General features: G+C 45.1%; 1 protein-coding gene across 1 annotated transcript in view; it reads left to right on the forward strand.

Moving 5' to 3' along the window:
• Window positions 1-23,144, forward strand: part of FRMPD2 (FERM and PDZ domain containing 2) — a 104,387-nt gene that overhangs the window by 23,214 nt on the left and 58,029 nt on the right. Inside the window, exons 2-6 of the mRNA XM_068982291.1 lie at window positions 15,370-15,495; window positions 17,264-17,421; window positions 18,693-18,758; window positions 20,815-21,006; window positions 22,636-22,768. Of these exons, the coding sequence (XP_068838392.1) occupies window positions 15,370-15,495; window positions 17,264-17,421; window positions 18,693-18,758; window positions 20,815-21,006; window positions 22,636-22,768 (675 nt within the window). The remainder of the gene's footprint in view (window positions 1-15,369; window positions 15,496-17,263; window positions 17,422-18,692; window positions 18,759-20,814; window positions 21,007-22,635; window positions 22,769-23,144) is intronic.

The following is a 23,144-nucleotide window of genomic DNA, read 5'->3' on the forward strand; positions in this document are numbered from 1 at the left end:
TCATTCTATTTATAGGTACATTTAGTTGTAGTTTGTTAGTCTCTTTGCTGTTGAGTATTTTATTATGTGGTGTATACACCAAGATTTATCTATCCTATTGCTAATAGGCATTTGAGTAATTTCCAGATTGGTGGTACTATGAATACTGTTGCTATGTCCATTCACTGTATGCCTTTCGGACGTGTATATATGAAGAGTAGAGATTCACTGCATGCCTTTCGGACGTGTATATGTGAAGAGTAGAAATTCACTGCATGCCTTTCAGACGTGTATATGTGAAGAGTAGAAATTCACTGCATGCCTTTTGGACGTGTATATATGAAGAGTAGAGATTCACCGCATGCCTTGCGGACGCGTATATATGAAGAGTAGAAATTTGACTTCATGGATATGATCAGCTTTTGTGGACACTGCCAATAGTTTTTTTAAATTGTTGTACTAATTTATGGGGCTTCCCTGGTGGCTCAGTGGTAAAAAACCTGCCTGCCAATACGGGAGATATGGGTTAAGTCCCTGAATTGGGAAGATCCCCTGGAGAAAGAAATAGCAACCCACTCCAGTATTCTTGCCTGGGAAACCCCATGGACAGCGGAGCCTAACCAGAGGGTTACAGTCCATGGGGTTGTAAAGAGTCAGACACAGCTTAGCAGCTGAGCACTCAGCACTAACTTATCTCTAATTTATATCTAATTTATATCTAATTTATCTCTGCCAGTGAAGCATGAGAGTCCTAGCTCTTCTGTATCTTCACCAAGCCTTGCTGCTTTATGCCTCTCTCACTGAATTTTTCTGACACTTGTATAGTGGTATCTCGTTGTGATTCTAATTGTAATTCTCAGATGATTGATAAAGTTGAGCATTTTTTAATATGTTTATTGGCCATTTTTGTGTATCCTCTTTTGTGATCTGCTTGCTCAAGTTTTGTCCTTTTTTTTTTCTATTTGGTCTGTTTTTTTAAAAACTGATTTGTGATAGTTTTGAAAATACATTCTGGATAAAATTCCTTTTTTTAATATATGTATTCTAGATATCATCTCCCCCTCTGAATTATCATTTTACTCTTTAATGGTGTGTTTTTGCTAAACAGAGTAAATGTACCAGCCTTTTAGTAGGTACATTTAATCTTTTTACATATGTTGGTTTCTGATATATTATTGATGTATTTGTCCCATTTTGTGTTTTATTTATTTATCATTATTTATCCTGTTTTTTTCCTTTTTCTGCTTTCTGTTGGATTGATAAACTTTTTTGTATTTTTTAAATAATCCTCTGCTATTTGAAAACTATTGATTGGATTTCTATTTTTGAGATGAGTATCCTAAAGGTTTTTTTTTTTTGGCTTTATATGCTACTGTTAAGATAATTTCTAGGGCGAGTATAATTGCTTTATAAATGATCTATCTTTATATCTGATAACATAGAGACTTTGTCTTTGATGTTCTATAGTGTTGCTGCGATGTATCTAGGTGTGATTTTATTTTGATTTATCCATTTGTGTCTAAGGACTCATATTTCTTAAACTCTGGACAACCTTCAGCAATTCATTTATTTCTTCAAACAGTCCTCCTCTCTTCTCCTTCCGTTCTCTTCTGGAACTGAACACTAGAAAAATGCTGGAGCTTCCAATTGTACCACACACCCTGCAGCTACTGCGATCTTTCAGAAGTATGAATTCTATTATGTTGATCATATTTGCAACTGTCTGTGCTGGGCGTTTTCCTAACCACCCTCTGGACTTTCTAGCTCTTCAATTACTTACACAGTCAATTTGTTTGTATTAACTTTTTTCCTTTTGAAAAACCTAATTTTTTGTTATCCTGGATGATCTCTGACGGATGTACTCCTCATTAATCTACCATTTTATATGGAAAAACTCCAAATGCCTTCCCATGGCCTGAATACTCCTCTACGATGTGACCTCTGTTGACCTCCTCAGTCTCATCTTGTGTCATTCTGCTGCTGCTGCGTCGCTTCAGTCGTGTCTGACCCTGTGCGACCCCATAGACGGCAGCCCACCAGGCTCCCCCTAGCTCTGCTTTATTGCACACTAGCCAGATTAGCCTCATGTACGCAAAAGACAACAAGCACGGCTGATTGCTATTCTTTGAAAAGCCTGCTTATAAGTGTAGCCCTTGACTGATGTCTGGGAATTTAGTTTTCAGGAAAGTCTCCACCACCCTAACTGATCAGAGTGGTTATCTGTGCTTAGATGTGCTTAGATGGTGCAAACAATATGATTTGTGCTGAGTACTTTCCTTCAGGGACTCTGGAATTTTGGTACATACTATGCGGAAGGTGCATATGGGATCATTCCCCGGGAAAAGCCTTGGGTAATGAGCTTCCGTGGTTAACAATATTTCACTTATGTCATTGTTGGTGAGCACATCCTTTCTAACAACTGGAAAAGGACTCTAAATTTTGTGCCTTTTTTTCCCCCCAGGATTTGCCTCATGTACCTTTTGTTTTCACTGATTTTGCTTTGTATTCTTTCTCTGCATTAAATAATAACATGGTGAGGACTATATACAGAGTCTTTGAATCCTCCTACTGAATCAGGGAACCTAGGGGTGGTCTTGGAAATACCACCCACACACATCTTAGAGATCTGTGAAGGAATAAGATATTGCATAATATTTTAAAGTCCATTTAAAAAATCTCTTGTATTATTTCCAAAATTTCACAAAGACATTTCCAAGCACACTTAATTTCAAGGTTAGAAGTCATGGAGATAATAGACTGACTATAAAAGCAAATAAATTCCTAAATTTCGCAAAGACAAATGCTTTAATATGCATTTTACCTTTAAGAGCATCTTTGGCTATGCATTTTTAATAGATATACAGACAGTGTAAAGCAGTCTTAGTGAATTAGTTATTCGCTAGAGTGAATCAGTTATTACAGGACTGGACGTACCTAACTTCCTCTTGCAAACACTGTTGTCATTTTTGGGTGAAACAAACATGCTTCTCTATGGCAAACCTTCAAACAACTGTGATTTAATTTCCAGGCATACATCGTTTCAAGGTTAGAAGTCACAGAGATAATAGACTAACTATAAAATCAAATAAACAAGTGCTTATGCAGAACTTCCCTTTTAATAAGCTGTAGCATAAATATAAATTTAATTTAAATTTTGCAGAACCTCATAGGTAAATCACTAATCTCCTCCCTTATCTTTCTAACCTCGAGATTTCAAACTCTGGGTCAACAATTTGTTTATTTGAAGTCTTTCATTAAGCACCATTAACATTATCATGATTTCAGCAGAAATTTTGAGTAAGGTTGTATTAAGATATTATAACCCCCTCCTCAACAGATCCGATTCATTACTGCCATAAGGTTTTACGTCAGCAGTTCTCCTCTGCCATCTTTTCAAGGCTAACTTCTTTATTGTTGTTCAGATCTCAGTTTGACTATTACCTCCTTAGAGAAATGTGTCTCTGAAAAAGCTAGCTGTTTACTCTCGTTCACGTTTTTATCTTTGCAGAACACTTACCAACCTCTATTTGTATAGTCTGTTGTTTCTTTGGTCATCTATTTAATTTTTCTTCCTCACTAGAACAGAAACTTCATGAAGAAAGGAATCTGCTGTATTCCCAGTGCCTTTCTTATAACTGGCATGTAATCAATGTTCATGGACTGAATGAATGAAACAATAATGCTAGATTTAAAATTCTCCTGATATTTTAATAACTTTTAATTCAAACATAACGTACTGTAAGCACACCCATGTAACCACCATCCTGGTCAGCAGAGGACATTTATGGCACTTCAGGATTCCCCCTTCCTTTGTTTTTCTTTGATCCTCTCCCTAAAAATAACCTTAATTTTGACTTCTAACACTTAGCTTACTTTGTGAACTTTATGTAAATAGAATCTTGTATGATTTTCCACTCAGATTATCTCCTTTAAATATATCTATGATACTTATCCATGTTGTTGTATGCTATGATGCTAAGTTGCTTCAGTCGTGTCCGACTCTTTGCGACCCCATGGACTGTAGCCCACCAGGCTCCTCTGTCCATGGGATTCTCCAGGCAGGAACACTGGAGTGGGCTGCCATTTCCCTCTCCATGTTGTGTGGTATAGAAATAGTTTATTTTCTTGGCTGCCTAGTATTTTATTGTTGGAGGTGACATTTGACCCACTGTATAGTTGATGGCTAACTGTATTGTTTCCATTTGGGGGTTGTTATAAATAGGGCTGCCATGGACATGCTTGTACACACGGTTTGGTACACACACATATATTTCAGATAAGTGTCAGAAGGCCGTAGCACATGTATTTATTTAGTAGATCATTAAAATAAATATTCTAATGTGATTGCACCAGTTTCCAGTAAATCAACATTCTCACCAATTCTGGGAATTATTTTTAATTTTTGCCATTCTCAAGTCCTTATTGTACCATTAGCTCTTTGATGTCTTCAAATATATTTTAAAACTGGTACCCAGTATTTTCAGTTATTTTGGTGGGGGGCTGGTTTGATATCGGATAGTCCTTTAATCTTCCTTCTGTAATCCATCAGTTCTTCTTATTTTTTGATGCATTTTGGAGAAAGTTACAGACATTATATCTAAACACTTCAACGTGCATATCATTAATTAGACTTCAATGACCTGATTTAAACGTAATTTTTTTTTTTCATGTCCCAACTGTGAGAATTTGAGCATGTTACTTCAGTTCTCTGAGCTTTGGATTCCTAATAGGAAAAAAATGCTGATATTAATAACTACCTATAGGGGGTTGTTAGGTGGGTTAAATGAAATTATAAATGCATGAACGTATATGTATAGGGCTTCCCAGGTGGTTCAATGGTAAAGAATCTGTCTGCCAACGCAAGAGATGCAGGAGACATGGGTTTGATCCCTGGGTTGGGAAGATCCCCCAGAGAAGGAAATGGCAACCCACTCCAGTATTTTTGCCTGGAAAATCTCATAGACGGTAGAGCCTGGCAGGCTGCCGTCCATGGGGTTGCAAAGAGTTAGACACAACTGACCACACCCCCACATGCATGTGTGCAGTTATTATTGATAAATGTTCATGTGTGCGCGTCTATTTACAGTTCTTGCTACAGGGTTGATATGTGTAGCCGTTGTCATTGTTAGTGTTGATCTGTGGCCTGGAGGACAAGAGGCATTTACTGTCACTGGCCCTCTTTCCTGCTCACCTATATCGAGCTCCCAACCAGGAGGGCAGTCCTGACAGGGAGCTGCCGAGGGCAGAGGAACGGTGTTAACACAACTGTTTACGTATCGTAGCATGATCTGTCCTCCTTTCTCTGGAATATGTAACCATGACTATTAGAGGCACTGCATTTCTGTGGACAGAAATTCTAGTCTTGAGCTTTCTTCTTCTATTCAGTAAGCTGATTATGAGAGAGAGTCCACCAAAGACAAATTTTCTTTCATATGCTGTGAAATTGTCATAGAATGTAAACAATTTCCAAACAAATAGAAGAAGGCACTTTCCAAAACAAGTGCCACAGTGCCGTAAGGGCTGAGTTCAAGCACGGCCTGACTGTGGTCACGTGGGGTCTTCTTACTTTCTTTGCTTTCGCTTTGCGTGGCAGTGACTGTGCCCTGAGAAGCAGAGGCCGGTTAGGACAAGGCTGGTCTGTTGCAGTATTCTCAGCCACCTGCAGGAAATTAAAAAACCATGGAGAAGTGGTTGACAAGATAGATACAAGAGATAGATAAGAAAGCTTTATAAAGATAGTATAGTGTTTTAATGGTGTAACTTGGATGATAAAGCACTTAATTAGAGTCAGAATGAGCCAGTGAGGAATCCGACTGATGCAATTAAACATCATGAAAAAGTGTTCACGTCCAGTTTTAAGAGGCTGTGTTGTAGAATAGACAAGCCCCAAAGCTAATGGTTCAGCCAGTTATTCTGTGAAACCTCGACACATGTTCTGTCTATAACTCGTACATAAATTAAATATTTAGACCTAGTAGCCTTCACTGGCGAGGTAAAAAAATGTTTGGAAAGACAAAGACAGAGCATTAATATTTGTAATGTTGTGTTAGGGATAAGTCTGATAATCATGAAGAAATATATTTATATATTTAAGATATTTGAAATATATAAGAAAATACGATGTATAAGAGAACACTCAACAACCTTGGTTTAATATGAAATTATACGAATGTAACTAGTTAAGTTTATATATGGTGTTTATGTGTGGAAATTTAAGGGAGACACAATTCAAAAATAGTCAACTGTTCTTTGATGATTAGAATTTGAAATTATAAACACAATATCAATTGCATCAGCAGTAAAAAATTATGAAATGTTTAAGAAAACTTGTTTTATTTGATATTCTACCTATATTCATTACATTTATAGGATATATATACATATATATATATAAGACTTGGACTGATAGGTTTATAAATTTACTTTGGCCTAATTAAAAGTATTAAAGTTTAAAATGCAGTTCAAATGGTCAAAGGAATTTGATTAACTAATTTTGAAAACAGAGTTAATTTTTTAGGAGTATTTAATATGTTAATCTGCCTTCCCCGGTAGCTCAGTTGGTTAAGGATCCGCCTGCAATGCAGGAGACCCAGATCGATTCCTGGGTAGGGAAGATCCCCTGGAGGAGGGTATGGCAGCCCACGCCAGTGTTCTTGCCTGGAGAGTCCCCATGGACAGAGGAGCCTGGCGGGCTACAGTCATGGGGTCACGAAGATCTGGACACGACTGGAGGACTGAGCACAGCACGCAATATGTTAATCACAGGCATATGGTTGCTTTATGATGCGGCAACCTGGCTAGGCTATATTACCCAGTCACTCAATCAAATACTAATCCGGGTGTTGCTGTGAAAGTGTTTTGTAGATGTGGTACGCTAATCCATCCTGTGCTTGTTTACCCAGTTTTGAAATATGTAATTGGAATAGGTATACACAGAAACTGGCCAAATACCAACACTTAAATCTTCTCAGATTTAAGTATTTAATACTTCTCACAGTAAGTATTTAAAACTGGCATCCTCTGAGTACAGATTGCATTATAACTGGTCCTGAGGCTGTATAAAAGGGTAACAGAGAGTCCAAAGGACACACAGGACCAAAGAGCAGAGGGAACACAAGCTGCGTTAATAATGCTGAATTATGTTTTTGACATTTCACTTTGATTCTTCAGATTCTGTCAAGAAGAGAGTCTGCTCAGAATGAAAGCCCCTTCACATTTCTTGAACAAACTGCTCCTTTTACAGTGAAAGATCAAGCCTTGGGCTCAGAGAATTTGGAAGGCAATATTATCTAGCAAGCATTCAATGATATAAAAAATTAGTTATAATTACCTTCTATGTCCAATAATACTAATTTTTCACTTCTTCTAAGTATATTATACATTTTCTTTCTAAAATGCGGCTTCCGTGATGGCTCAGACGGTACAAGAATCTGCCTGCAATGCAGGAAATAGGATTCGATTCCTGGGTTGGAAAGATTTCCTGGAGAACAAAAAGTGTTACTTGTTTAGTCATGTCCGACTCTTTGTGACCCAATGGGCTGTAGCCCACCAGGCTCCTCTGTCCATGGAATTCTCCAGGCAGGGATACTGGAGTGGGTTGCCATGCCCTTCTCCATCTTCCTGACCCAGGGATAGAACCTGGGTCTCCTGCGTTACAGGCAGATTCTTTACCATCTGAGCCACCAGGGAAGGGAGTATAAAACAAACGTTATGAAGTTAAAAAACAAAAACAAAGACAAAACACTTGTCTCACTAGGACAGATAATGTGGGAATGTGGCAAATACTGGGGAAATGGTATGTAGAAGTGGAAGATGGGTGTAACACTACTTTAAAATGCTCTGAAAGTTTTTCTGGACACAGATATCAATTCTCTTGTCTAGAAATGCAAGACTCTACCTCGGAGTACTGAGAAAGGTAGGCTGTCTGCTAGTTGGCTTTTTCCATTAGTTTGTTCTGATTCTCACAGCCATCTTGTAAGGAAGGAAGCATCATCTTCCTTTCATGGATAAGGGGAACAAGATTTTGAGAATCAACTTATTCATGGTCATGCTGCATGGGAGCTGCAGCCAGTATTTAGATCAGGGAGGAGGCCAGGGTCTGTGTATAAAATGTTGCTTGAGGTCAGGTTAGCTCACTGTGGGAGACTTCTGGAAGATAAGAACCCTGATCTTTACCTCTTTAAACAGAGCCCAGATGAAGCAGAATCTGTCTTTTCCTCCTGCAGGGGACGATGGCATTTGCCTTCTGCAAAGTCTTGCTCAGATTTCAGCCTGAGTGCAGGTAGATAGTTTTTAATAAGCCTTCAAAGGAAGAGGAATGAAGGGAGACACATGGAACAAAAGGAGGAGAGAAACAAGGATCATTCTGAAAGCTTTGATTTCTTGGGAGTCCCACATCCTTCTCTAGTCCCTCCCTGGGGTGTCATTTTGGGGACACTGAGATATTTTAGGCTTTTGCGAAGGTTGAAAATGGGAAGTTTATAGTGCCTCAATCCTGGCAGACAGATGGAAACAATTAACACCATAGCTTAAAAATCTCATAGTTGGAAGCTGCTCAGCAGCCCTGATGCTTAAAATTCCTCTCTGGGTGGTTGGAGCCGAGATGAAAAGAGAAGGGAAATAAGATGGGTTCAGCACTTTTTGCATACAGAGCACTTTGGTATAATCTCCCCAGCAGTTGCCTGAGGGAGCTGCCATGATTAACCCTGTTACCCAGATGACAAAACTTAGGCTCAGAGGAGCTACACATGTGCTCTGTGCCCAGGCTTATGTAGCACAATATTCTGGCTGGGCGTTCAACCTCCCCAAACACAAGTCTATTTTTACCCAACAGATAGAAAGCGTTGCATGAAAAAACCTATAGTAGGCTGAATAATGCCTCCCTCCATCCACAGTCCCCAAAAGATATCTGCATCCTGGTCTGTGGAACCTGTGAATATTACCTTACAAGGCACAAAGACTCTGCAGATGTGAAGTTAGAGGGTGTTGAGACGGGGAGGTTCTTCTGGATTATCCAGGTGGACCCTAACCCCATATGTCCTTTTAAGAGTCAAGCAAAGGGAAATTCAAATCAGACAGAAGAGGAGATGGTGAGGTGTCTACAGAGACAGAGACTGGGGTGATGTGGCCACAAGCCAAAGGATGCTGGCAACCACGGACCCTGGAAGCGACAAGCAGCAGATTCTCCCTTAGAGCCTCCAGGAGGAGTGTGGCCCTGCCACACTGGTATTAGCCCCGTGAAGCTGGTTTCTCTGAGACAATAATTTCTACAGACCATCAAGTTTGTCATAACTTATCGTTACAGCCACAAGAAACTCTTAGAGGATCTGAGATAGAACCATAAGGGACAGCATTTCAGGGACAATGAGAAGGAGACAGAATGCTGAGAAAGGTGGGGGGGACCGGGGATCTGAAGTAACAAGGAGAGTTTCCCGGAGGGCGTATTCCCCCACTGGCTTGTCCCCGTGAGACCAGAGGCTGTGCGTTGTCCCCACTGGACAGCTCTCCTCTGTGGCCCTCACTTCCACATTTATGCCCTCTGTTCCTAGGCTGTAGTTTTTGAAACTCCAGGTACCTTGGTCCAAATTCTGTCCCGATACAGGGGTGTCTGTCTTCTAGGGCATCGCAGAGGGTTAGGAATGATGCTAACTACACATGGTTCAAGGCCAGAGATCATCATTGGTGCCTTGGCAGAGGGTGAGGAAGGGGAGGGAAATGAGGGCAGAATATTGGAATGTGATTAAAATCCCATAGCTCAAAAGCCATTACACAGTCAGTCAATAGATGATTAAGATTAGGAGAGATCCTCAGTTCTTTAGAAGCCAGCACTTTATAAACACTGTAAAATATCATGGCAACAAATTAACAAGGCACACCCTCAGGGAGCTGCCTTGATCCGCCAGCTGGCACTCGGTGACTGTCACTCAGCAGCTGTCTAGGTGACTCGGACATGGTTCTTCCCGAGGGGGTGGGAGACAGATGTGAGCCTTGCCCTTGAGAAAAGCCATCTCTGCTACAGAACTGGTGAGGGCTTCAAGAAGATAAGGTGTTAGACTCTCGCCCCCAGGCACTGTCACGCCTCCGCTCTGCTCCATTCTCAACAGCTTGGGTCACATCTCTGCTGCAGGCTATTAAATAAACATTGATAATTTTGAACTGTGGTGTTGGAAAAGACTTTTGAGAGTCCCTTGGACAGCAAGGAGGTCAGACCAGTCCATCCTAAAGGAAATCAGCCCTGAATATTCATTGGAAGGACTGATGCTAAAGCTGAAGCTCCAATACTTTGGCCACCTGATGCAAAGAGCTGACTCATTGGAAAAGACCCTGATGCTGGGAAAGATTGAAGGCAGGAGGAGAAGGGGGGCAACAGGGAATGAGATGGTTGGATGGCACCGCTGATTCGATGGACACGAGTTTGAGCAAGTTCAGAGAGATGGTGAGGACAGGGACGCCTGGAGTGCTGTAGTCTACGGGGTCACAAAGAACTGGACACGACTTAGTGACCGAACAACAGATGATCCCACACCAAAGGCACGTTGTAGAGAATCCCCTTGTCTATTTGTTCTGTCTAGCCTTCTGTCTGTGGAATAATTTTACCTGTTTACCTATTCATTGTCTGTTTCCCGCTGCTACCCTGTCCTCCCCAGGATATAAGCCTCACGAAGGCAGGATGTTCCATCGGACCTTCTAGTCTATTTGACGCCAGGGCTTACAATACACAAATATTTGTTAAGTAAAGGGATGGCTGAGGCAAGGGTGTGGGAACAACATCACAGATGAAGCTCAGGGCTGCCACCACCCATGGCTCATGTGAGAGGGCAGAAAAGCAAAGTCACGGATGGCACTTCTGTGCCAAGCTAGACCCAGTGTGAGGCTGCTGGAAGGTGGCAGGAGGGAACTTATGGAAGGGAGCCCTAGGAAACTTCTGAACGAGCAACGGGGTTTCAGGTGGAAAAAGAGACTTTTAGGTTATTACATGACCGCAGAAGTCTTCAGAGAATAGAGTCGAGACAGAGGACTCAGGCAGTGGAGGTGAGATTTAGCAAGCTGCTTGAGAGGTGAGGGTGCAGCCACGGAGCTCCCCGCTAAGGGCATGCCCACTGGCCAGACACTTTCTCCAAGCATCCTCACTGACAGGGGGCCTGGGCTTCTCTGTCTGGCTGGATCCCTCCACCCTTTCACAGTGAACAGTCCCCTTTTTAGGCCATGATACAGCCGTGCATGGACTCGCCCACCAGGCCATTTAGAAAAGCTTGGAGAGAAGCCCAGAGGCATCGCAGCAAGCTGGCGAAAGGCTGACGGTGACTGTCTCATAGCCCATTTGCTGTTTAGTTTAGTTACTTTCCTGAATTAATTTTGTATGTCTCTACTCTTTGTTCTGTGTGGCCGCTAAAGTCTCCACTCAATTAATTTAGAGGATACCTAATGACTGGACAAGGATTTCTCTAAGGGCTCATAAACATCACTTCTCCCAGTCTTCACTGGAGGGCTCTGTTTGACGTGAGAACGCTCCTTCAACACTCAGTCAGGCAGAGGACACTCCGCCTTAGCTGTCACTTTAGATTTGCTCAGGGTCTCATGGTCAGCCAGAGGTGAGTGTTTAGGGCCTTTTCATGTCTTACAACCTTGGCCATGTACACAGGCCTATCTACACATGGGACCTTTAGCCTCTAAGGATATTTTGCAGCTTTTCAAAGATAAATAAGTTCACCTCATTTCCCAGTTTTAGAAATTTTTTTTTTTGTGTGTGTGGCACTGCAGGTCATGCAGGATCTTAGTTCCCTGATCAGGGATGGAACCCACACCCTGTACGGTGAAAGCATGGATTCTTAGCCATTGAAATGTCAGAGAAGTCCTCCCAGTTTCTTCAAGATTTTTTTTTATTATTATTAGCTTACGTTTGCCCAACTGTTATTGCTACCTCCAGCAGGTGCAACGGTAAACCATTGTTGTCGACTGTTTTTGAGAAATGTCCCCTGGGAAAAGTCTGCATGCAGGGGGCAAACTCTGAACTGGGTCAGGTAAGAGCAAACATCGGGAGAGGGGTTTTCTAAAGAACAGCCAGACAGGCCAGATAATGATAATGCTCTGATTATGGGGCTTTGAGAGAGCTTACAACTATGCTTTGGCCTTCACGGTGTCTACGAGGCTGCTTGTTTCTTCACTGCTTTTATGGAGGAGAGGGATTGTGGAGGTTTTTAACTTTGCCATTCCTTTACTTCATTTTCTCCTTTCTTTTCCTCCCTTCCTCTCTCCCTTCTTTTTTTCCTTCTTTTTTACATAATTTATTTGCTGAAGAACCCAGGTAGTTTGACTGACAGAGCTTCCCAAGTATGGATTTTGTGCTGGCATACCCTCTGTGTAGCTCAATGTATTCTTTACCCTCTAAAGGTCATAAGAAGGAATTCAGATGCAGAGACCTGATCTGACTCAGGTTTAATCCCTTCATAAGACTATAACTGGTGCTGTGTTCCTTCTGTGGGAGACACAATATATGCATTTTTAGGGCAAATCTACCATGTGAACAAATTTACTTTTGGATAGGATGGTAAGCACGTTTCCATCCATGAAATTCTCCAGGCCAGAATACTGGAGTGGGTAGCCTTTCCCTTCTCCAGGGGATCTTCCCAACCCAGGGAGCTAACCCAGGTCTCCCGCATTGCAGGTAGATTCTTTACCAGCTGAGCCACCAGGGAAGTCCAAGAATACCGGAGTGGGTAGCCCATCCCTTCTCCACTGGATCTTCCTGACCCAGGAATCGAACTGGGGTCTCCTGCATTGCAAGTGGATTCTTTACCAATTGAGCTATCAGTGAAGCACCAAAATTAAAATAGGAGCAGAAATCTCATTCAACGATGCCTAAACCCTCTTAGCTGGCTATTGGGACAAGAAAACTTCAATGTGTTGGTTTGTTTAATATAGAATTTTTAGGATCTAAGAACATCTATAACTATAATAACTTTTATAATATTTCCATACAGTGTATTAATTCCCTATGAATATTCAGTTGGTGCTGCCCAGTAATAATCCTAAAAGTTAATACTTATGTATATAGTGCCTATTTGTGCTAGGCACTATCCTACCCCCGTTTATTTTTTTTTAATGTATTTATTTTTATTTTGGCTGTACTGGGTCTTTGTTACGGCACGCAGGCCTCTGTAGTTGCGGCATGAACTTAGTTGCTCTGTGGCGTATGGGATCATAGTTCCCTGGCCAGGGATTGAACCCACATCCCCTACACTGGAAGGCAGATTCTCAACCATTGGACAACCAGGAAAGTCCCTATCCTACCCTCTTTTACACAGCGTGTGCATTTTTCACTTGTCTCTGCTTTGTTTGTAGTAAACTGAAAATGTGGATACACACAGCTATATATTTAGCTCCTCCTATTCACATGTGTTGGAAAGTGTTGTCTACATTATGTGAAATGATCACTAAGTCTCCACTTTCAGTATCCTTATTTTAAAACCCTGAACAAAAACCTGTGATGGGCAAAATATTGTTCTTCTGCTCAATTGCAGCTATTCAAAAGGTGATATTAGAGTTTTGCCACAAGATATATCTACTGAAGAAGCGGTCATGGCAACATTCACCTCACACATATTTCAGATATTTCCACCCAGTCTTTAGCTTGTCTTTTCATTCTCTTAACAGCACCATTCTGAGAGGAAAAGTTCTGAATTTTGATGAGGTCCAATTTATTAATTTTTTCTTTTATGGCTTGTGCTTTTGGTATCAAGTCTAAGAACTCATTGCCTAGTCCTAGATCCAAATATTATCTGTATTTTTTCTAAAAACATACAGTTTGATGTTCTACATTAATCTATAATCCACTTAGAGTTAATTTTTGTATAATGCATGAGTTTTTTTCATGATGGATCCAGTACTATTTGTTGAAAAGTCTGCCCTTCCTCCATTCAATTACTATATTGGAAAGATGGTATTAACTAATTACTCCAGCCTTTCTATACATTTAATGCAATTTTCTTCTAGTCATAAAATAACTTGAAAAAACCATATGTGATATTTGTGTGAGATATTTGATTTTGATATTCAGAGGTCTCATTTCCTATTTGAGAATCAATATCTTGTCCCATTGGTTTTCCTTTACTAAGCAGCCTTTCATTGTGGTTATAAAGATTTAGAAAAATGTGGCACAGTGAGAATGCCCAGTCCATGAGTTTCCTAAGAGAAGTGTGAAAGAAGTCGGAGGAAGAAAAAAGAAAAGAAAGACAAGAGAGGGCCTGGATTTCAGCGTTGATTTCATCATTTTTTTCTTGGGTTCCCTTGGATTGTTTTCCTGCCTGTAAATGGGATCACCAGTTCCTCGTCACAGATTCCTTGTGATAAATGACATCACGTACAGAAAGCATCTAGGTCCCGCTGCAGGGCCCTTCTCGCCCCAGGGGATGGATAGATGGACGAGCCAGACTCTTTCTTCTGGGAAGTCATGTCTCTTCCCGAGGCTGCAGGAGGCTGGTCTGAGAGGCACATGTAGAGAGCTGAGCAGCTGGCAAGTGGCGAGCTTGGATTAGCATGTTGGATAGAGGGATGGCGGGCCATAATGTGCTCCCCACCCCACCCCCAACTCTGCACAGCCGCCCTCCGAGCTCAGCTGTGGAAGAGATCAGTGGCCTAAATGGATTAGGGAAAGCCTGCCTGGCCGCTTCCCACTGCCCCCGCACCTGGGGCTCTCCCCGCTGGAGATTAGTGGGCAGCAGCTTTGTCAGGGGGACAGACATTTAAATGTCAGCTTTAAAGGAGTACATTTAAGGAGAGCGGGAAGAGGAGACCCTCCTCCCTTACCTCCTCCTCCCGCAAATCAGTCCCGTGCTTTCCTGTGAGTCTGCACCTTTCCGAACCACAGGGCTTAGTATTCTTTCTAGTGATTCTCGTCCTTCGGGCAGGTGCCAGTGATCGTTAGAGACAGGGCTGCTACTGGAGCCAAATCCGACTCTGCATGTGGCAGCCAGTGAGGAACGACATGAATCACGTATCGGAGGCAAAAAAGGTTGTTAGCCCACTTTCCCAGACAGAGAGGGGCGCAGGCGAGAGACAGTCCGCAGCAGGGAGCTCTCTGCGACAGCGCATGCCCAGCTCAGAGGGAGCCGTTCTCATGGTTCGTTCATTCATTCATTTATTGACTTAACCCTTAATTGGGAGTTTGTTTATTTACTGATGTGCTCATTCACTGAGAACGAGCCAAAGCCAGCCAGTCTCCCAGTGACCATTTCTTTAGCTTCTCCCGTGTGCCTGGCCCTGCGCCCAGACCTGGGGACACGTGGCAAAACATGGGGCAGTTCTGCAGAGGGGCTGGGCTGCCCATGAGCTGGCATGGCCACACAGGCTCCTGGACTATACAAGGGCTCGGCCACACGTGTGTCTTTGCAGGTATGAGCCCGGCCTCTGTGACCCTGGCCAGTGCCCTCCAGGTCCGGGGTGAAGCTCTATCTGAGGAGGAAATCTGGTCCCTCCTGTCCCTGGCGGCTGAGCGGCTCCTGGAGGACCTTTGCGATGGTAAGAGAGTGTGTCTGGGCCAGTTGAGGCCCAGGGAGTTGAATGTGAAGCTTCCCAAACAGCTTTCTGATCTGTCATCCGAGGTGTTAGACTGAGCAGGCAAGGGACACCCGCAACCCACCCCCATGGAGCTGCTCTGGGAGGGCGGCTCTGTCTCTTGGACCCATGGAATGCCACAGAGTTGGAAGAAAGTCTTTTTGCCTTGGAATGGCAGCCTTTGCAGGCATGGAGTTTAGGGAGAGAGAGGCTGGGAGCTCTGTGGGGCTCTCCCAATACCTGGGCAGCCTGGGCAGAACCAGAGACAGGAAAGAGGCAGGAGGCAATCATCGTCCCCTGCCAGACGCTGCAACGGTTAGTAGAGAGAATCCACACATGCAGTGGTCTAAATAGGGAGGTTAATATGAAGAACTGTTAAGCTAAGATAGAGGAGAAACCGTCAGATATGAGAAACCTTAACATGGTCTCCCAGGACTGAGGGCATACCAGTGAGGGACAAACTTTGAAGGGAAGTCCCCTCTCCAAGTTGGGGTTCCGATCTGCTGGAGGAGCTGTGCTTGCAGCCCACGGTGATGGCGAAGTTCTCTGCTCAACCTGGCTATGGGTGTCTGCAGCCACGGGACACACACGGCACAGGCATCGCCTACAGCGGCAGGGTGACTCCCTGGATGTGGGCAGGCAGAGATGAGCCACAGCTCCAGGAGCGAATGCCTGCAGGAGGCCCGGAACCTGCTGTGTCTCTGGAGATAGGGTTGCGAAGCGACCACTTCACAAGGTCAGGCCGAGGGGTGGCCTAGGGACCCAGAGTCCAGTGCAGGAGCAGAGGGTCCCTCTTCACGCACACGCGGCTAACCCCAAAGAAACAGCAGGAGAGCCCGCCTCCCGTATGTCTCTCCAGCGCCCTCTGCTGAGAAAGCTGTACATTTCTCTCGCAGTGAAAGCGAGAGCTCTTGAAGTGAAAGGAGGGAGCGGGTATTGAAACATGGATTTGCAGTTTCCAGGCACTGAATTGATAACTGCGACAAACACCTGGGCGCTCGCACTCAGGTGTCCTGCCAGCCCGCGGTGGAGTTTCCCCATGTGGGAGATCACACATACGCAGTCAGGGCGAGGACCCTGGCTGTGCTGTATGAAGGGAGGCTGTGCGGTATGAAAGGAGGCTGTGCTGTATGAAGGGAGGCTGTGCTGTATGAAGGGAGGCTGTGCTGTATGAAAGGAGGCTGTGCTGTATGAAGGGAGGCTGTGCTGTATGAAGGGAGGCTGTGCTGTATGAAGGGAGGCTGTGCTGTATGAAGGGAGGCTGTGCTGTATGAAGGGAGGCTGTGCTGTATGAAAGGAGGCTGTGCGCGGGTACTTTGGGGTCCATCTTCCTCCTGGTCTTCACTCCTCTTCCCTGCCCTGGAGGCTTTAATGAACAGCTAGAGCATGTTCAGAAGACCAGCTGCCTTGGTTTCTAAACTGACTCCAGAGAAATAAGACTTGTGCTAATTTCCAAGCCGATTTGATCGCTCTTTACGTTTTGCCTGGAGACTCTCGGGCCACCTGTGACCTTGGGTGCGCTTGCTAGTTTCCCAGCCATTGCTGCAGCCACACTCTGTGACACATGCTCCCATGCCTGCATGTGTCAGGGTTGAAGTCCTTCCACTCCCTGGGTCTTGCTTACAGTTCATCTCAGAGAGGGTTTTGGAAGACACCTGCTGGGCACACTCCCACAGATGGTGCTCCAGATGGTGGCCCTATCTCTACACCCCCATACCTGCCTTGGTTTCAGATTCCTCGAACTATGTGGTCTGCCCCTGGTCAGTCTTGCTTTCTCCGACCGGAAGTCTTTCCTTCCAAGACCATGTTTCCCATATAGAGGCAGCTCCTTTCAAGGCCCCTGAGCTGCTACAGGGACAGAGCGGTGATGAGCAGCAGGACGCATCTCAGGTAAGACGCGTGGTGTCTCTGCGGCATCCGTGGGCCTGTCCTCTGGGAGAGGCCTGGTCATCCCCCGCTCCCAGCTCAGCCCCAGGGAATGCTGAAGCAGAATGGCTTTAACAAATGCTTTCATGAATTTTAAATCCCCAGGCTGTCTTGCCAGTAATTTATTAGCTCTTAGGTGAGAACAAGTCAACTTCTCTGAGCCCCAGGTTCTATATCTGTAAAGTGGGGGTAATATGACCTAATCAATCAGCTTATTATAAATACTCGGAAAGAAGTGCTGGAAGAGCTGTAGGTAAGCCGTCTCGCAGCAGGTGGCAAAAGCCTAACAGGACCCAACAGATCCTCAAATGGAGTGCATCCCAAGGCTTGAGGAAAGACCGAGGTAGCTGCACCAATGTTTGTCTGTATTGTTGATGTTAGTGACAAATTGGAAACCAGCTAAATGTCCAGCGAGAGTGGAGATGAAACAAGACAGCATTACAACGAAACTGTAGAAACTTAATGACTTGAAAAGTAATTAAATATATATAGTATAATTTATATTATGTGTATATATTTACACTTATGTGATGTTAGTTGTGTATACACACACACACACACAAGGTTCCAAAAATAAATGTCTGCATCGATTATTTCTGGATGTCAAATCAGTGATGATTTTTGTTTTTCCATGGAGATGTTATACCATGCTGCTTTCTGAGAACTTATGATGCGTTTTAATCAGGCTGAGTCATAGTATGTCATGTAGAGCCAGTTTTGGCTACAAGAAACAAACAGCCTAAAATATAGTGGCTGGAACCACAGATGAGTTATTTATATAATAAGAAGTCAAGAGATTGGTCATCAGCTTTAGTAAATGTCATCATTTACTAAAGCTGTATATTTTCATTCTATCCTCCTCAGCTGTTGACTATTTGGCTTTATGCTTGTTGCCTCATGGTCACACGATGGCTGCCATGATTCCACGTATCACATCAGTGTTCCAGACAGAAACAAGGGGGAAAAGAATGGGACCAGATGCATGTGCTCCTGTTGACAGTAAAGAACAAACCTTTTCAGAATCCCCCTCCTTCATGTCTCTCACAAAAAATGAGTGTCGTGGTCATGAGACTTTTAGCCTCTAGAGTAAGACGCAGCAATGTTTGAAGGGGTTGCAGATGGTTGTTGGGCTAGGCAGCCAACTGTGTCTGCCACACAGGAAAATATGTTTCATTTACAGGACCATGGAATGACAGAAATGAGAGATCTAACTGCGTGCTTTTTCTCTTGGATAGATGCATGTCTATTCTTTGGGACTGACTCTCTACTGGTCGGCGGGGTTTCACATTCCACCAAATCAGGTCTGTGAACAGGATTCTCAAAGTCTTGCCAGGTGATGTCTTTGGATTTATTTAGTCTATTTTCCCAGGGCAGGGACCACATCTGTTGAGCTATGCACCACCACACTGTCCTCCTGGGTACTAGGAAGGATTGCCAATTGATGTTAAAGAAGGGCTTCTGCTGAGTCCAGAAAGAACCTCAGAATCCTACTCAACATGGCGCTCCAGGCAGCCACAATTTGGGACTGGCAAGCAAGATAAGGCTTATATGCCACTCTAGTCCAGAGGAAGTAGGAAGCTAGAGAAATTTATAGATGCTGAAGATACCAATTTATAGAAAAGGTCTTAAAGCAGCCCTTACTGAAGTGAGATGCTTCCATGAAAGAGGGTTCTGTGCTTAATCCATCTGGGAAAACGTTCCCTACAATGTCTTCTTCTTGAAGATTTATCAGAGTAGTTTATTAAAGACTCTGAGAAGGCTTAAAGTGCAGAAACTTTTAAGCTTTATCATAGCATTTTATAAAAATTTTGACTACAGGATGCATACGTGTCTGCTTGTAAGTGTAAATATTTGTCTGACACTATGACTATTTTGTGGAAACTAGTGTAATGAGAGTACACGTTGGAGAACTCTATCCAGGCTGTTTGGCTTCTCTCTTTCCTCCCTACCCTCCTTTCTCCCTTCCTTTTTTCCATCTCACCCTTGTCTTCTCCAATTCAACATTCCAGTGCTTCTGGTGCGCCTTCCAAAAAGAGACCTGGCCACCTTCCTCTTCTGTGGAATTATTCACAGCTCTCCACTCCCCAGGGGGTTGCATTTCACTCCTCAGCACAGAGTGTGCGGCCTACGTAATAGCACACCGCGCTTGCAAGGGCCCCACGCTTGACTTACTGCTCTGCATTACAGTTCCGAGCCGTGTGAACACCGGCATTGTCCTTTCGCCGGGGGCCTGGCTCTGCCCGTGGTCCCCTCCTTCCAGACACGTGCCGCCTCTGCCCCTGCTGCTTCCTCCATCTGTGGCTCACCTCCCCCCTTTCTCCCAATCAACCCGGGTGTGCTCTGTGACGTGTCGTTCAACCTCCTTCCCCATCTCCCTCCTCCCTCCCCAGCATGGGCCAAGTGCCTTCCTCTGTGCTATGACCTTGTCTTGTACTTCCCAAGATCAAAGCCCTTGCCACCCTGTGCTGTGCTTGTCTCTTTGAGTGACCGTCTTCATTAGACTTTGAACCTCTTGAAGACAGGGACTGTCTCCCACCTTATATCTCAAGTAGCTGTGCAGTCTAGGCGCATTGGAGGCCCTGCGATGTGCTGTACGAGTGTAGGACTCGGCAGTCTGCATGCATGTGAAGCCAGAAATTCAGAGCTGGTGTTCCATGGCAGGAAGTGGTAGAACAGCCTTCATCTGAAAAATGGCTTGCAGTGTGGATGAGTGTTAGGAAAACATCTGATTGTGAGTCTGAATTTGACACCCTTTCTATATAAATGGTGGCCACTTAAACGCATGAGGAAAGTGTTTAATAAAATACCCACTTTTCCTTTTGCCTGATGAGTTCATGTGACATGAAGTTCAGTCAACGATTATTGACCTTATGCTGACCACTGGTGATTCCAAAGTGAAAAAGCCACAGTGCTTATGGTCTTGGAGCTCACATTCTAGGGGAAAGACCCGGTGAGAACCACCTAAATAATTTGAGAAAATGATAGGCTGCCCAGGTGAATGTGAGTTAAAGGCTGATCCTGGTTTGATCTGGGTCCTTGGCATAGGCAGAAATCCACTTTTTCAAGCACCTGTTTTTCGTAGGGATTTCAGGCATGTGTTTGGGCTCCCCAGGCACCAAAGGGCATTTCAGATTAGAGAGCGGAAAACTGCACACAGCTGGTGCAGAGATAATTGCTCTGCATTTTGTGGTCTCGGTGAAGTAGCACGTGTCCCTCCCTAAGCCACGCAGAAGGAGCGGGCATCTGTCTAGTCAATGAGGACATCCGTTCTTGCTGCTCCCCGGGCACGCCTGACAGGGCACTGCCCTCAGTGGCTGCAGCTCTGCCAGCCTCTCACAGGGCTGCCCTGCTCTCCAGCCCCTGCAGCTTTGCCAACCCCTGCACTCCATCTTGCTGACCATGTGCGAAGACCAGCCTGGCAGGCGGCTGCCGCTGCAGTCTGTCCTGGAAGCTTGTCAGATTCATTGGGAAGAAGCGGCTGTCCACCCAACTTCTGCCAATCTCCACGTCAGACAGCTGGTCGGCTTGGTCCTGGGCACTATCTCTGAGGTCAGTGTGGGTCTGTGCTTTTCAACCTTGGGGCCTTTCCCTGGCCATGTGCGACTGTTAAAATTCAAACGAGCTAAGTTATAGTTCATTAGAAGGAAATATAACATTCAATTCCCCAGTCACGTCTACCACACTCAAGTGCTCATTAGCCACTTGCAGCTGGAGAGGGCCAGGCTAGACAGGGAAGACCTAGAACTTTCCTGGTATTGCAGTTCTATCGGGCAACGCTGGTGAAGACCTTCGGGGGAGCCTAGATTTCTAATGTGGCCGAGACCTTTGGGATCTTTAGAAGAGCCTCTTTGCATTAAAATGATTATATATATGACCCATGAGTTAGCTCTCTTATCAAAATTCAAATCTAGGCCTGATGTGAGAACCCTTCCCTGACTGGGCCTGCGAGGCCCCTGGTCCCTCCCTCTCCGCTGCCGTCTTATGCCTGCAGAGGGCCCCCTTGCTGTGGTCGCCTCATTGTGGGGCTTGCCGCGTTGTGTGACTGCACCCTGCGTGTGCTCTCCATCACCTAACAAGGGGTCTGGCACGCACTAAGCATTTGGCTTAGGCTGGGATACCTTGAAGCAAAATCAGGGCATTTTTGTACAAGAGAGGGAGTGATGGAAGGATGTGTGGGTGGGTAGAGTTGAGTAAGGTGGTGGTCTCAGGTGGAGACGGCCTCAGCCTGGTGTCATGGGTAGCTCCAGAGCAGGAATCGGACCAGCCTTGGTTCCCCTTGAGGCCAGGACAGAGCTGGGACTCAGGTGGGGCAAGTGGGGTGCCAGCTGTGCAGCGCTGCCCTTTAGCAGGGGGCGTGTTGGAGAACTGAGACCGAGACTAACAGGGAGCCCTGTGGGTGGAGAGCAGGGAGTAGCTGGAGAAGCTGCCCACAGTCAGTCAGAAACTGCCTCTGCCAACCTATCCTCCTGTTTTGAACTTCTCTCTTGGCGTGTAAACATGTTACTCCTGTGCACTGAGCCAGAGGATTCAGTGGGGAAGGAGGGGCTCTTATTTGAAAAACACTAGAGCCTGCCACCCATCAGTGTGCCATTGTCCCCTGATGGACACTGCGATGAGGCTCAGCACTGTCGTCAGAAAACTGCAAAGTGATTTTGATCACGTATTCGACTCTAACTGGGGCACTGAGCTAGGTGAGCTACAAGGGTGTGTAAAGCACACAACGGGTCGCAGGCGGCAGACGAGCAAGTGGCTGTTGCAACGTGGTGTAACAGAGGCAGACGCGAGTCGAGTGCTGAGGGGAGGTGATGAGAAGACACTCGTATCCGCAGTTACGGAGAGGGCAGAGGTGCAGAGGACTGGAAGCGGACGCGATGTAGCTCTGAGTCTTGGAAGCACAGGGGCGATCATGAGGGAGCCCCTGGCCTGTGGTGGGGGCGCGTGAGCCAAGGCGCAGGTGTGCGTGAGTGGGCAGGTTTTGGGGGCTGGGGGCGAGTGTGTGGTCGGTGGGCGAGCGTGTGGGTGAGCTCGCCTTGGCGGCTACTGTTCTCCTTGCTGGACTCCCAGTGTGAAGGACAGGCTCTTCCACATTGACTCAAACTGACGGCCAGGCTGTCTGTCTTTATGTAAGCGTTCCCTCTTGACCTTGGGATGTGGATGTGTGATGCTCTTGGCCGTCAGGTGGAGAGGAGGGCCGTGGAGGAGAGCTCCTCTGGGCAGCGAGACAGAAGCCACCTGCTCAGGAACAGGCTGCATCGAGCGAGCTGTGAGAGCCAGGCGGCGTGGGCTCTGGGGTGTCCGCGTCGCTGCAGAGGTGGGTGCAGCGCCCTGGCCTTCCCCGGGCAGGCTGATGATATCCACTGTGCCGCGTCCTGCCCCCTTTGCTGTTTCATGGCCCGATGTCCATGCTTGGGCTCAGAGAAAGCCCGGGCAAGCCCCATTCTTCCAGGTTGCCCCTGAAGAGAAGGGACTGAGCTTAGGACCCCTCCTGTGTCCTGAGGAAAGCTTCACTTGGAGATATAATTTAGCTGAGTTATTTATAGCCAACATAGATTCTTTTTATGTTGGGTTTTTACTGTCCGAGTTGATAAAAACAAATTTAAGCAAACATCATGAAAGAAAATTTTTTCCTTTAATTGATTTCTAGGCAGAATGAAAGGAGAAGCAATTTGTAAAGATTGTTATTGTTG

The sequence above is a fragment of the Capricornis sumatraensis genome, chromosome 10 (assembly GCF_032405125.1).
Source record: "Capricornis sumatraensis isolate serow.1 chromosome 10, serow.2, whole genome shotgun sequence".
NCBI classification, from domain to species: domain Eukaryota; kingdom Metazoa; phylum Chordata; class Mammalia; order Artiodactyla; family Bovidae; genus Capricornis; species Capricornis sumatraensis.